This window comes from Apteryx mantelli, chromosome 1 (assembly GCF_036417845.1).
Source record: "Apteryx mantelli isolate bAptMan1 chromosome 1, bAptMan1.hap1, whole genome shotgun sequence".
NCBI classification, from domain to species: domain Eukaryota; kingdom Metazoa; phylum Chordata; class Aves; order Apterygiformes; family Apterygidae; genus Apteryx; species Apteryx mantelli.
In genome coordinates this window covers 150752968-150765381 of record NC_089978.1, presented here as the reverse complement: position 1 = coordinate 150765381, position 12414 = coordinate 150752968, and the positions used below count along the sequence as shown (strand labels likewise).

Here is a 12414-nt window from a genome sequence, read left to right as displayed (position 1 = left end):
AGATTTCAAAGGGAATATTGTGCTTGTAAATGCACATGCTGCCAGTCAGCACAGAGGACAGACCGGGATAGGCTGATGCATTAAGATGTCATCCCACAGCTCTGGAGGAAAAAAGAAAAAAAAAAAAAAGGAAAAAAAACCTCATATATTTCACTTACTGTAAACGGACTTGAAATATTGGCGTAAACCTAAGTTCCTCAAATTAAGTCTTCACTTTCTAACCCAGGAGTGTATAAGCAGGAGACAGAAGCCTGCAGGGGAATTACACTCTGCATATCATTTTTGCCGAGTATGTTATTTCTAACATCAAGTCCTTTCTTTACTCAAGTCAGTTCTCATCCTCGTTAACAAAACAGAGTTCATGCCTGCTGTGGCCCCCCTAATGCCCTCTGTGCTGTTCTCCACCTCCGAAACCACTCGCCTGACTCACGTGAGGCAGGTTCCAGGCTGAAGCTTTGCCTCTCGCACCCAGAACATCTTGTTCCCTCATTCAAGACTTCTGCCCCCTCCCCCCTAAGAAAAAGGCCTTAATATAGTAAAATTAACTTTACCAAAGCAGAGAGATAAAGCAAAGAAAGTTTTGATGTTCTAAAGGTATGAGATATGTCTAAAGAGATTGTCGAAGTATCTCAGCCTCTGAGATACCTCTGAGGGTATCTTGGGGCTGAAAGGCAGAACAAGAGTGTGCACTGGGAACAAGGGAATCTTTATTTTTTTTGGCAGGCATTTCTAAGTGAGAGATACTGGAAGTATCTTTTTAAATAGCCAAAGACACAATCACACAGTTTGTGAATCTAACCATGAATGTTAAAGCCCACAAAGTAGCTGCATTATTGCTTACAGCATCTGTAGTACGGCTGTCTTATTGAAAGACATAATGAACACAGAGAGACAAGTTAATAAGCAATTTTACTCTTTATAGTATCATACAAGCCACATATCCTCTAGAGGGCACCACATAAATAGGAAGGTTGAACAGTTTTACATGCAGCAAAGATTCCCTTTATGGTTAAAAAGAAAAAAAAATTAAGAGGACAGTTTGAAACTGTAATTGAACCCTAATCTGATCATTAGTACAAAGTAATTTGTTCTTTAAATTCATGTCAAGTAGGTTGCTAAATATGAAAGCTTATTTGACTACAAAGCTAGAGAACATTTAACTAGTTTCTACATTAGCATTAAAAAGATCACTTTTATAGGTTCACTGCATAACTAAGTAGATAAGATGCAATGAGGCAAATGACTATCTGCAATTACCTTAAGTGCATCAGTTTGAAGTTTAGTGTAAATACCAAGTTTTAATCTATGTGCTCACAAGAATCACTAAAAAAGGCTCATGACTAAATAGCTTCATTAAGACTTGATAAATCTAGAGACAAATCAGAAATATCTTAAACCTGACTACAGGATTTTTCATCTACGCTGGTTACAGTTTTCACTGGTCCAAATATTGCCTATGAACAAATAACCTAAACATTGGTTTTGAATAAGGTCATGGCAGATATTGTTGGGTAAAAACAGTCTCTTTTCTGTACATTACTTCCCAAGAGTTTTAAAAACCTGCTAGCAAAATGTTTACTCCTGCTAGACCTTCAAAGACCATAGAGCAATGAGATGTGGGTGTGTGCATGCGTGGGGAAACACTTTGCTCATATTCTTATTACTAGATCACTTTTCTTCTTGATTTTAAGACATTCATCTGTTGCATTAGCATTTGTGAGATTCAGCAAGTTCAAAGTCCCCAGTAAATTTGGGCCTCAGATCAAACTGCCACGGCAGAGTTCTTTCACTCCTGCAGTCGCTTGTTAGAAAAAAAGATTCTTTAAATGGTTTCAAAAAATTAGGAAAAGCCTTACCCTCTCCCAGAAGCTGTTATAATGCCCCTGTAAATGTACACATGCTTTAAGATCAATCACAAGGACCTATGTTCCTGTATAATAATTCCCTTCTATTCATTGTTCCAAACATTTCCCTTTTGGTTTTTAAAAACAAGGTTGTTAGCTACTTCTTTGGCAGCCTTAATGCAATAACTTTAAGGTGCAGACTCTGTGCTCCATTCCAGTACTCTATCTTGTGTTTCTTTTGCACAGCTTTAAACCGTAACAAGCACTTTCACCACTAAGTAATCCAAGACCACATCTGAAGAACCCTAAACTGCCTTGCAGACCTGAACACCCAGCTCAACAGAAGTACAAAGCAGGGGCATAGATTTTTTTGTTGTTGTTGTTTCACCCTAGAAAAAACAAGTTGTAATACAGAGAGTCAGAGTACCAAAAAACTGTTAGCGGTTTAGCCTTAATTTCTGTTCCAGCCTACCCACACTGTACAACTTGGGAACTGCTTGGTGTATAGGAGCCTCATATTTTGGTACCTGTGCTAAAACTGAACTCGTAAGTTAACACATTCAGAAATAACTTTAATTTTTCCCTGATGTATTACAGACTTGAGTGTCCCTTTAAAATGAAGACTTCACTACAAGGGCAGGGAAAATATTCCCAGAAGTTCATGTTAGCCTAAGGCAGCTAGTCTCATTAGGCCTCCTCTACAGGGAATGGAGGAGAGGTGCTCCTATAGGAAATAGGTGCTCTGAATCACCCCAAAGGAGCCTCTTTCTCTCTCTATTTACTGTTGAAAGCCTAGGGAGACTAAACTTCCCAGATTAAACTTATCTTCTGCAAGTAACCCTATTTATTCACATATACTTTGCTACAAGTTACACTTCAAATATTCTTAAGAACGCAGGTCCGCAAGCAAACAAGAAGGTAGAAAAATAGGTGACAATTTACTATCTTTGAAAAGCAGCAACAGGTTACAGAGCATCCCACCCAGGTCACCAAGCTAGATCAAGACCAAAGTGCATTTAAACCTAATACCTACAAAGTTATTTAACATGGGGAAAACACATTGGTAATCTTGGTCCAGCTTCTAACAGATAAATGACAACATTCAGAAAAGCTACCAGCACTATAAATGAAATCCCTCTGGCAGACTAAGAGGGCAAAAGTGCATAAGTTAAGAAGAGTGAAGTCCTCCTCAGAGTTCAAACCCTGCACTCACGCTGTTTAAAGACACACACAGCCCTATTGTTTTAGGCCACTATGACTGAGCACCACATTGTGTTTAAAAGGTGATTGGATCCCTAGAAATACAGTGCTGCAAGAAACACTGTCTCTCTTCTATTCTCTTTCTCCTCTTCTCTGAAAAGGAGACCTTGGTATTAGGATCAGAAAACTGGCAGCTGTGCGTGAGACCTGGTTGCATGTGCTTTTTAATTCAGTACGTAGAAAATGACTTGTGGATTTTAGTTTTATCTCTATACTGCAGTAGTTGTTTTCCTATGCTCCAAATGTAATCCTTTGTCTTACAGACATCAGGTATTGCTTATGCCACACTTACTATAAGGACTGAACAGAATTACAAAGTTTGTCAGTGAAGGTAAGAAGGACATGGCCTACCTCAGATAGTCTCTGCGACAAAGGATAAGGTTGGCTTTGGTGTACAAAGTAGAGCCCACCTCCCCCAAACGACAGTCACAGCAGGCACATTTCAGGCAGTCTTCATGCCAGTATTTGTCCAGGGCCTTTAGAAGATACCGGTCTTTAATCTTACGGTTGCAGCCAGCACAACCTTTCGGCTTGGTGTCTGGCTGGACTGAGAGCATTTGTATACCTGCAATATAACAAGACAAGAGAGGAGTGAAAAATAGACAGACCCCCAAGACAGTCTCTTTTCTTTCTTCATCTTTCCACTCCCATACACACCCAGTTCATTAAAAAGGCAGTCATGTAGATAAAGTGAAATAATCTAAATAGTCCACAGCAAGCTGAAAACATTATTAAGATAAATTTGAGAGCTGAAACATCCACTGCTCTAAGTTCCACAGCTTCTCTTAAACACCTCATTTACCTGGTCTCTTTGCTGAAAAGAAATATGATTAGAAGAATTAAAATATAAATCAGCACAAACAGTTCAGTTGAAAAGTCGTCCATTTTTGCCCAGTTCATCTAATGTCTAACGACCAATGATTTAAACAGTATCTATGATGGCAAGCATACCTAAACTTACATATTTGGACCTATTTACATCTTTATAGCATACAAAAAGCACTCCAGATTCTAGAGATGGAAAGACTGCAGCTATTAGAGGCTCAGGCCTAGACTTTCAGGGAGGTTTGACATGACATTTGGTGGTGGTGGGTGGGGATGTTTTGTTGTTTAATATTTCAGTTCTTATTATGCACATGAATGAAGTAATCGCATTTCCAGATTACTTCAGTACCAGAGACTTCAGAGACTTCAGTACCAGCATCTTCAGACCTTAAGTCTAAGGACCTTCTGAAAAACCCAATTTCAAATAATCTGCACAAGGTCAGATACTTACTAGTTTATCACCATCGCACAAAAAACCAAAACAATCCATCTCCCACTTTTTAATCCCAACCTTAGCCAACAGCTAGTTTGGGACAAACAGTACAGTGGTGTCAATTATGTCTATTCACCTTCTGATGTAGTGGCAGATAGCATTTAAATAACCATTCAGACTGTGGTGAAAGTGGAACGCAGTTACGAGAGAGCGACTGCACACTGAACACTGCAGCCAGCTGCCAAAGATCCATACCAAAGTCGATCGCACTCAGTTTTACAGCAAAGGGGGAGAAGAGGTCACTGCTCCAAAGCGCTTACAGACTGATCTCTCTTGGTTAATCTCATGAACTGTTATCCCATTACACTTAGACCAATCCTCTGAAAGTCATTTTTTAGAAGAAGCAAAATCATAGCCCTGCAAATGCTTTCTTGTACATCAGACAGGCATTAGAGAAAGAGAGAACCAACACACAGTTTGATTATTAGGTTATCTCACTGTTTTAAGCCAATCGGAGATGAAACTTAAAGAAAAAAGAAAAAAAAGTTACTCATTACAGTGCATCTTAACATTACAAGGAGAATTTTTCAAGACTGGGAAATGAATGCCTTTGTTAACAAGAAAATTCTACCCCCAAATTTAGTGAACGGCACCCAGCTCTTATGCAGAGACTGGGAAAGGTCAGACAGAGTCTTGTAACGAAGAAAAGCAAATTCAAGAGCTCCTCATCAAGAACGCTCTACTACCTACTGTTAGGAAAGCTTTACAGTCCCAGCTTTTAGCAGCAGATCTCAGTTGGTGCTGTAACACACCACTACAGAAAGGCAGTCTCAGGTAGCTAGAACATGAAGGGGGTTTTTTTGTTGTTGTTTTTTAAAAAGAGCTCTCATAAGGAAAACAAGGGTAATCTTTGAAGCAACGGTATAGTGTGCCTTTATGGATATCAGCACTACAAAGACAAGAGGCTAAACACTACATCAGCTGAGGCTTCAGGGGATCTGCAAGCATACGAGTACATAGAGCGCATTGGATTTGTGTGGCCCACGCTGACTGTGGAGCCCATTAAGAGATTTTCAGGGTTACCAAACTCAGCTCCTGAGTTTCACCTGTGAAGCTCGATGGTCACTGAGTTAGAAAAAGTAATTCTTATCGTGACATACTATTACGACAGTCCTGCTTCCCTGTTTGCAATGCACCATTATGCATTTTGGAGCAGTCTACTCGTTTGCTAAATTAACTGTTCAGTTAGACAGACAGAGGTCTCCTAGTGGGCACTCTGAAGTACCACGGCATTACTACTGCGCAATGTCTACAGCTCGCAACAAAACCATGTAAGGTTTTTATTTTTCTATCTGTCAGTATACAAGCGGCATTGTTGCCTTTCCACTACTCTCCAACCAATGCTACTCTCGTAGCTCCCACAGCGCTCACAGGTGGGGCCCGTTTTTTGGTCACGGGCAGAAGGATGAGATCCAGCAACTTCCACAAGGCTCCCCAGAAAGTCTACGGCAGGTCTAGGAATGAACACACATCTCATCCCAAGCAAGTACCATAAGACAACAGCTGAGCCTCTATAATGTTTTTAATTACCAACTGACTCCCCTAAATCCAGGGTGCATACCTAAAGCAGCATGTTAATATGGCCATAAATAAATGACTAAAAGCAGTCAGAGATTTGCAGTAAAGAACCTAAAACTGACTGTAAGGGGAAGTCCTGCTGGATCTCTTACGTAAATCTTCACACAGTAGAAAAAGCTTAGTCTGTAAAGTTGCATAAAACAGAAAAGTATAAATATCTGTAAAGCGCCAACAACATGCTTATCCCCGATCCTCTCTTTGACCACATAGAGAGCATAAACATTTAAAACAGACTGCAGCTTATATCAACTTCTTGGAACTCAGTAAAAAAAGTTCAGAAGCATGCAAGACTGTTTTAGGGCTTTAATTTTTAGCTTGAGAAAACCCAGGATAAACTAGGAGCTAACACAGGGGCTCAAAAAAAAAAATTTTTTTTTTAATGTAAAAATTCACCTGATAAGGTGATTCACCTGATAAGGAACTGGTTTAGAAAACAGAGGCTGACAGTCCCTGATCCAGGCGGATCTGCTGCCCTGGGCGTTCCAAAGTGAACAAGGTGCAACAGAAACAAGGCTATATAAGTGAATATCTGAGCAAATGGCAATAATCAAGCCTGACAGCTCCGGAGGTAGATGATGCAAACACAAGGTTATCTTATTATCACTAAACCCACAGCTTGCACAGTCTCACAGATACCCCTGCACCACTTTTGAAACGTTTGCTACAGTAAGAAAGTGGACAAAGCACTGCTGAGATGGTTAGCCTATTTCCCGCTTCCAAACCCTCCTTGCAGGGACAAGTGGAAAGGGACAGACTCCCCATGGAAGTTGTGTTAACAACCCTTCATGTCTGTCTTCTTGAGGCTGAGCGAGAAGGTGGTTCTGACATCCCCTGGCAGTATCTTCAGATTAGGGATTCAATCCGCAGCAGCTTTTGGAGGGAAGGAGCCTTTTGCTCTTCAGATCCTTTCTCATTTTACTTCTAATGAAGCTACTTCTATTTTAATGGAAATTAACAAAACTACTGTTTCATTATAAAAAATGTTGCACTTAATTTTGAAATATAAAATGGATCTAAACACAACAAAGCACAAAACAGTGCTCCGAGAAGTGTTTTACTTATCTCCAAATTCTTTGCACGTGCCCTTTTCTTTACATGCCCTGGATTAAATCACTTAATTTTGAGAGCAGAATACTTGATCACTTTTTCCTGTGTAGGATGATCCACCTTAATGCAGATCACCTCACATATCATCTCTCTTCCCTTTAATGTTCCCATAAGATCTCCAGCACAGCTACACTTTCCACATAAGCGCTTGTGTATTTTTAGCTCTCTCTTAATTTGGCAATAAGAATACCTGCAGCTCACTGTCAGCCAGCTTTTCACAGGCTGCGGTCTGAGTACTCATTTATTCCTTAGGACACAGGAAGGACCCTTTCAGAGGCTGACAGCACCCACAAAACCATCCAAACCGCTTGCCGCCGAAATATCAGGAAGCGGTGTGTAGCACTGCTGCCTTGCTCCCCCCTCCCCCACGAAGGCAGTGCTTGTGGAGCACTTCCAGAAAACATACAATTCCATAAGTGCTACACCCAGGCTGTAAAAAAATATCAAATCCAGCTTTCCCTTCAGCCCTGCGGAGTCCTAGCCCTGCTCTGCATCACGGAGCAGGGCTGCTCTCTGAGCCGAGCGATTCCTGAGCCTAGTCTGTCACTGTCACACGAACCCTTCTCATTTCGCCCCAATACGTTTTCAAGGGCTTCCTCCAGCCTCTCCTCCATTCCCTCCCTCCACCTCCTACCCCGTCCCCAAGACACTGCACATAAGCCACAGAGCTGTGTTAGGAATAAGACTTCTTAGTCACCACCCACCACCTTTAGGATTGCTGAAGGGAGATCCTCATAACCTCATTTACAGAGTTTTGGGTTTCTCTTGGTCACCCTGAATAAGTTGTTCAATACAACCAACTCCCATCCCTTGTTATTATCATTGTTGTGTGATGAAACACTGTCAGCCAATTTGCAGCTATGAAGTTCAGGATGAAGAGGAAAGATTGCAAGAAAAGGCTAAATCAGTCTCCCGAAGACAGGTAGAGGGACCCCCCCCCCCAAAAAAAAAAATTTTTTTTTTTTCCACTCTAATCATCACCCTTCTCAAAATCCAGGAGAACGAAGACCTGGCATAATGGAACTATATTTTGTCAGTGACGCAGTAGTGTCTGTGACCAGGATTGGTCCCCGACTGTGCTGGGTGCTGCACAAGACTTTCAGAACAGTTTCTGGTTTGTAGTTGAAACAGTCTTTGAGATACATGTTAAGAATGGAAAAAGTGGATATTATCATGCACTAGATCATTTAAAAACTTTTAAAGACCAGCCTTCTCCACCCGCCCTCACCGAGGCATGCACATAGTTCCTACCAAGGACAGTAAGATGCACTGCAAGAAAGGGAAAACTTGTCTCTACTTTAAAAAAGTAAAAATCAGTTTGGAGCAAATTAAGGATCAGTGCACTGATCTCTAGAATACAGAAAAACTGACAGACAGTATGCAGTTAACAAGAGAGTTAGAGATCCAGTAGAAGATAAAAAGAATATTTTTCAGATGCTTTCCCACTTTGTAGCTTCACCCTAAAAGCATTCAGTACTTCCAATTATGCAGGACAATACAGAAACAGACTTAAAAAAAAGTTAAGGTTTCAGAAGCTAAGAAACATTTCAGAACTTGCATGTAGCACATCAGGAGTTGTAACTAGTTTTCGATTGGCATGTAAATTGTTCTGTGGAAAATTCTTATTGCCTCCGAGACCCTGCTATTCTGAGTTATTTGACAGTTTAAGGGAAATCATAATTAAAAAAAGAGACATAAATAATAGCCTGTGCAGTGTGGTGCACAGAAATAAGTAGAACCATTTCATTTAAACTCTGGTGAGCTTTTAATTGCCTGGATTGCATTGTGAACCAGCCTAACGGTTGATTGCCTCCATTATGCTCTCTTGTTCTGTGCCATTCATCCGCACAGTCTCAGCTTCTGTAGTTAACACAACAAAGTAACCGCAACTCCATAACACTCAGTTTTTAAAAAAAAATTTAAAGTAAGGTTTTTAGTACTCTGAATATAGACTCTTTTGTATACTTTTGAGTTAATTTTCCCATAGTAAATAACTAAACTTCACCTCCTGTCCCTTCTACAGAGGAATCTGATTTTTTTTTCTTTTCTTTAGGACATGAGCTGGGAAGGGGAAAAAAAAAGGAAGAGGTTAGTTAAAAACTAAACTAAAAAAAAGGGGGGGTGGGAATGCAGTCCCACAGCTGGGAACAGTGATACAGATTAAAAGAATTTGGCCAACATGGCTAGTCGATTGCCAAGAGACACCAAACAAAAGATTTCTCCTCCTCTTTCCCCTTCTTTTTTTGAAAGCTAGATTGGGCCTAAAAGCTTGTTTCTCTCTGTTCACTGGCCCAGAGCATCCCTGCAGGCTGTAGCCCCCTAAGGGACAGCACAGCAAATAGATGTACCCAGATCTCAGGGACTGGAGCTGCTTAGCTATGTTCCTATCCCTGTTGAGTCCCCCCCCCCCCCCGGCCCCCACTCCCTCCCTCCTTTTTTAGAGCAGTGGTGCTGGGAACCAATTTGATTCCCTTTTTCTCCAATGCAGCTGCAAGGCTCAGAGATACTGACATTTTTCCACTCTTATCAGTTTAATTACAGTTACCATGGCAGCAAAGTGCTAGTGCTTGGCAAAGGCCAACAAGAGATTTGCAAGACTGAGTTCAATTTTGATGCAGCTCACATGCAAAATAAAAAAATAAATAAGAAATATACACTCTACAACAAAGAATCCCTTTTGGAGTTGGACGCTCAAGCCTTTTGTGCTAATTCCTTTTCAAGCATCACAGGGATGGGGCGATGGGGAGGAGAGGGAGGTGGCAGAAAAGAATGTAGCAATATTTGTTGCACCTCGCACGATTAATTGGTTTAAACAGCTGTCCTACAAAGCTGTCCTAGGAAGCAATATTTGGGGTCTCTCAGAGCACACGCGCGCACACGCACGCACAACCGCTCGCTACGTATTCAGTAATGAAGAGGAAAGCGAAACAAGCTTCCTTCCCTAAACGCTACTTTAAAGCACGGGTTTTGCTCAGTGCGAACTGAAAACATGAGACTGCGACCTTACCGAAACTTTTCTCCTTTTTCTGCATGAGTTGATTTACGGGTGCCCTGGCGAGCTCCGGCTCCCGGAAAGCACCAGATCCCGGCAAAAGTAGCAAGTGCCTCCGCGCCGCGGAGCGGGAGCGGACCGGACCGCGGCGCGCCGCAGCCCGGCTATTGTGCGGCCGCGGGCGGCGGGGCCGGGCCGGGCCGGGCCGGGGGGCGGTCGCGCCCGGCGCACCCCCAGCCACCGGCCGCGCCGAGCCCCGGCCAATGGCAAAAGCCACATGCTCCCCTAACTCTGCCCGTAATCCTATAATCCCAGCGGTCTCTTAGCTTTGTTGTAACAAATGGGTTTGATTAAACTGTCACACGCAGCGCTAGCATACCGTATGGTGTTCGGTATGAAAGGGGGAGGGAAAAAAAGAAAAAAGATCATAAACAGAACTACTGTTTCATAACACCCCAGCCCGCCTGCCCGTCTTCCTTTCAAATCCGCGGCCCCCGAGGCGGCCGGCCCGTGCGCGTCCCCGCCGCCCCCCGGCCCGCGCTGCCCTCCGGGGCTCCGCCGGCCCCCGACACACGCCCGGCCGCGGGCTGCTCCTGCCTCCCCTCTGCCTAAAGGGTTAACCCTGCGCCGAACCAGTTGCAAATTAAACTGCTGTACGGGGAAGCTTGTGGATTAAAGCTGGGGAGTGGGAAATGAACCTACTCCCTTGATAATTGAGAGCACGTTTCGAGAAGCTCTGGAAGAAGCAAGAATAATAATAATAACAATAACGGGGGGGGGGGAAGCTACTGCAATTCATTGTTAACTTTGACTGCTATTTCTCAAGACATCCAGCTGGATGGGTTTCGCTCAGCATCCTCCGCTTGCATGTATTTCATGTCTCATCATAAAAATAATGAAGCCTCACATGATTTAAACAAAACAGTCTCAGCAGAGCTGCAGCTTGAGTGAAAGTTGCAGTACAGAGATGTGTGTGTATATTGCAGCCCCAGCTTATGACTCAGAGAGAGAGAGAGAGAGAGAGAGAGAGAGAGAGAGAGAGGGAGATGCAGACACACATACACAAATGACCCAAAGCTTATGTACACAGTTGCCTCACTTACCTTCTCAATTAAGCGATACAGGGGAGGCAGTTCAATGAGCACAGTGGCTGCTTTGTAGCTCTTCTCCTTGGGAAAGGTCAAAAAGAAGCATTGTTTGGGGAAAAAAAAAATAAAGAGAGGGTGGGAGAGATGGGGAGGGAGATCGCTATTCTTTAAGTTTAAAATAATGAGGTCCTCAAGGATCCGCCAAGTAATTGTGTTGACCGCATCCGAGCTACAGGTGTCCTCCTTTTAGAATCTTGCAGTCCAAGGCTGTCTGTCTCCGTCCTGGCTGAAGACAACTTACCTAAAGCAGCGTGTGAGGAGCCGAGTTGAATGAAGTCAGGGCTTTATCAGCTGCAAAATGCAATCCCTTACCAGCCAGACATAATACAGCAAAAGAAAAGGTCACTCAGTTATTACCGAGCCAGCAGAGCCCGGGCAGCTCTTGTGGAAGACCACAGAGAAGCAGCTCCCTTCCGATTTAAGGCTATTTACCTCTCTCCCCCTCCACCCACCCTTCCTCTCCCTGTCCCCCCTCCCCACTCCCCCTTTCTCTCTCTCTCTCCCTCTCTCTCTCGTTCTGCAGCTCGCTCAAGTACAGCCGCCCTCGGAAAGTGCAAAGCAGCCAGGAGACAGATTGGGCTTTGTTGGTAATTTCCCATGGTGAAAATTTACAAGCCTGCAAGTGCAGTCAGCAAAACCACATGCATATGCTAGACACAAACACCAGGGACACACACACACGCAAGTGACCTCTATTGAAGCGGCTCAGGATCACCTTCCCAGTGAGTGCGCCAGAAACAGACCCGGGGAAACATGCCCCCCCCCCCCCCCCGCCCCGTCACTCCTCCCAAAATGCTTCGCTTAAACAAAACAATAAGTTGCCTAAGCAAAAATAAGAGAAAAAATGGCAAGATACATATCTCCCTATTAATGAGTAATGAGAAAAATCCCTGAAGGTGAAAACGAAGCCTCTCAGTGCTAGATCTGAGCTGCTCATAAAGGAGTGGAAACTCCAGCGTTAAAGTTTCCTCCTCCTCCTCGGCTTGGAGTCCAACTTCCCTGCACACCGCTCCGGCACGGCACGCTGGCTGGGTCCACCGGCCAGGCACACTCCTGGACACTGCTTGCCACATGCCACCACCCTTACATTACTTTTTAAGCTGAATGCTGAAGTAAGACAAGCTGTTTTCTCCCTACAGGATCCTTGTCTCCAAAAAGCTGAAAACA

At 43.2% G+C, this 12414-nt stretch overlaps 1 protein-coding gene across 2 annotated transcripts in view; it reads right to left on the bottom strand.

Moving 5' to 3' along the window:
* The window catches only part of LMO3 (LIM domain only 3), a 57763-nt gene extending 46146 nt beyond the window's left edge, over positions 1 to 11617 (bottom strand). Inside the window, exons 1-2 of one of the 2 annotated variants that reach the window (XM_067289855.1) lie at positions 11203 to 11617; positions 3456 to 3669 (exon numbers count right to left, since the gene is read on the bottom strand). In XM_067289855.1, the coding sequence (XP_067145956.1) occupies positions 3456 to 3661 (206 nt within the window). In that variant the 5' untranslated portion in view covers positions 3662 to 3669; positions 11203 to 11617. Of the gene's footprint in view, positions 1 to 3455; positions 3670 to 10114; positions 10207 to 11202 lie in introns of those variants that run through there. The other variant, XM_013947281.2, reaches the window with a different exon arrangement.
* Between the last annotated feature and the right edge of the window lie 797 nt (positions 11618 to 12414).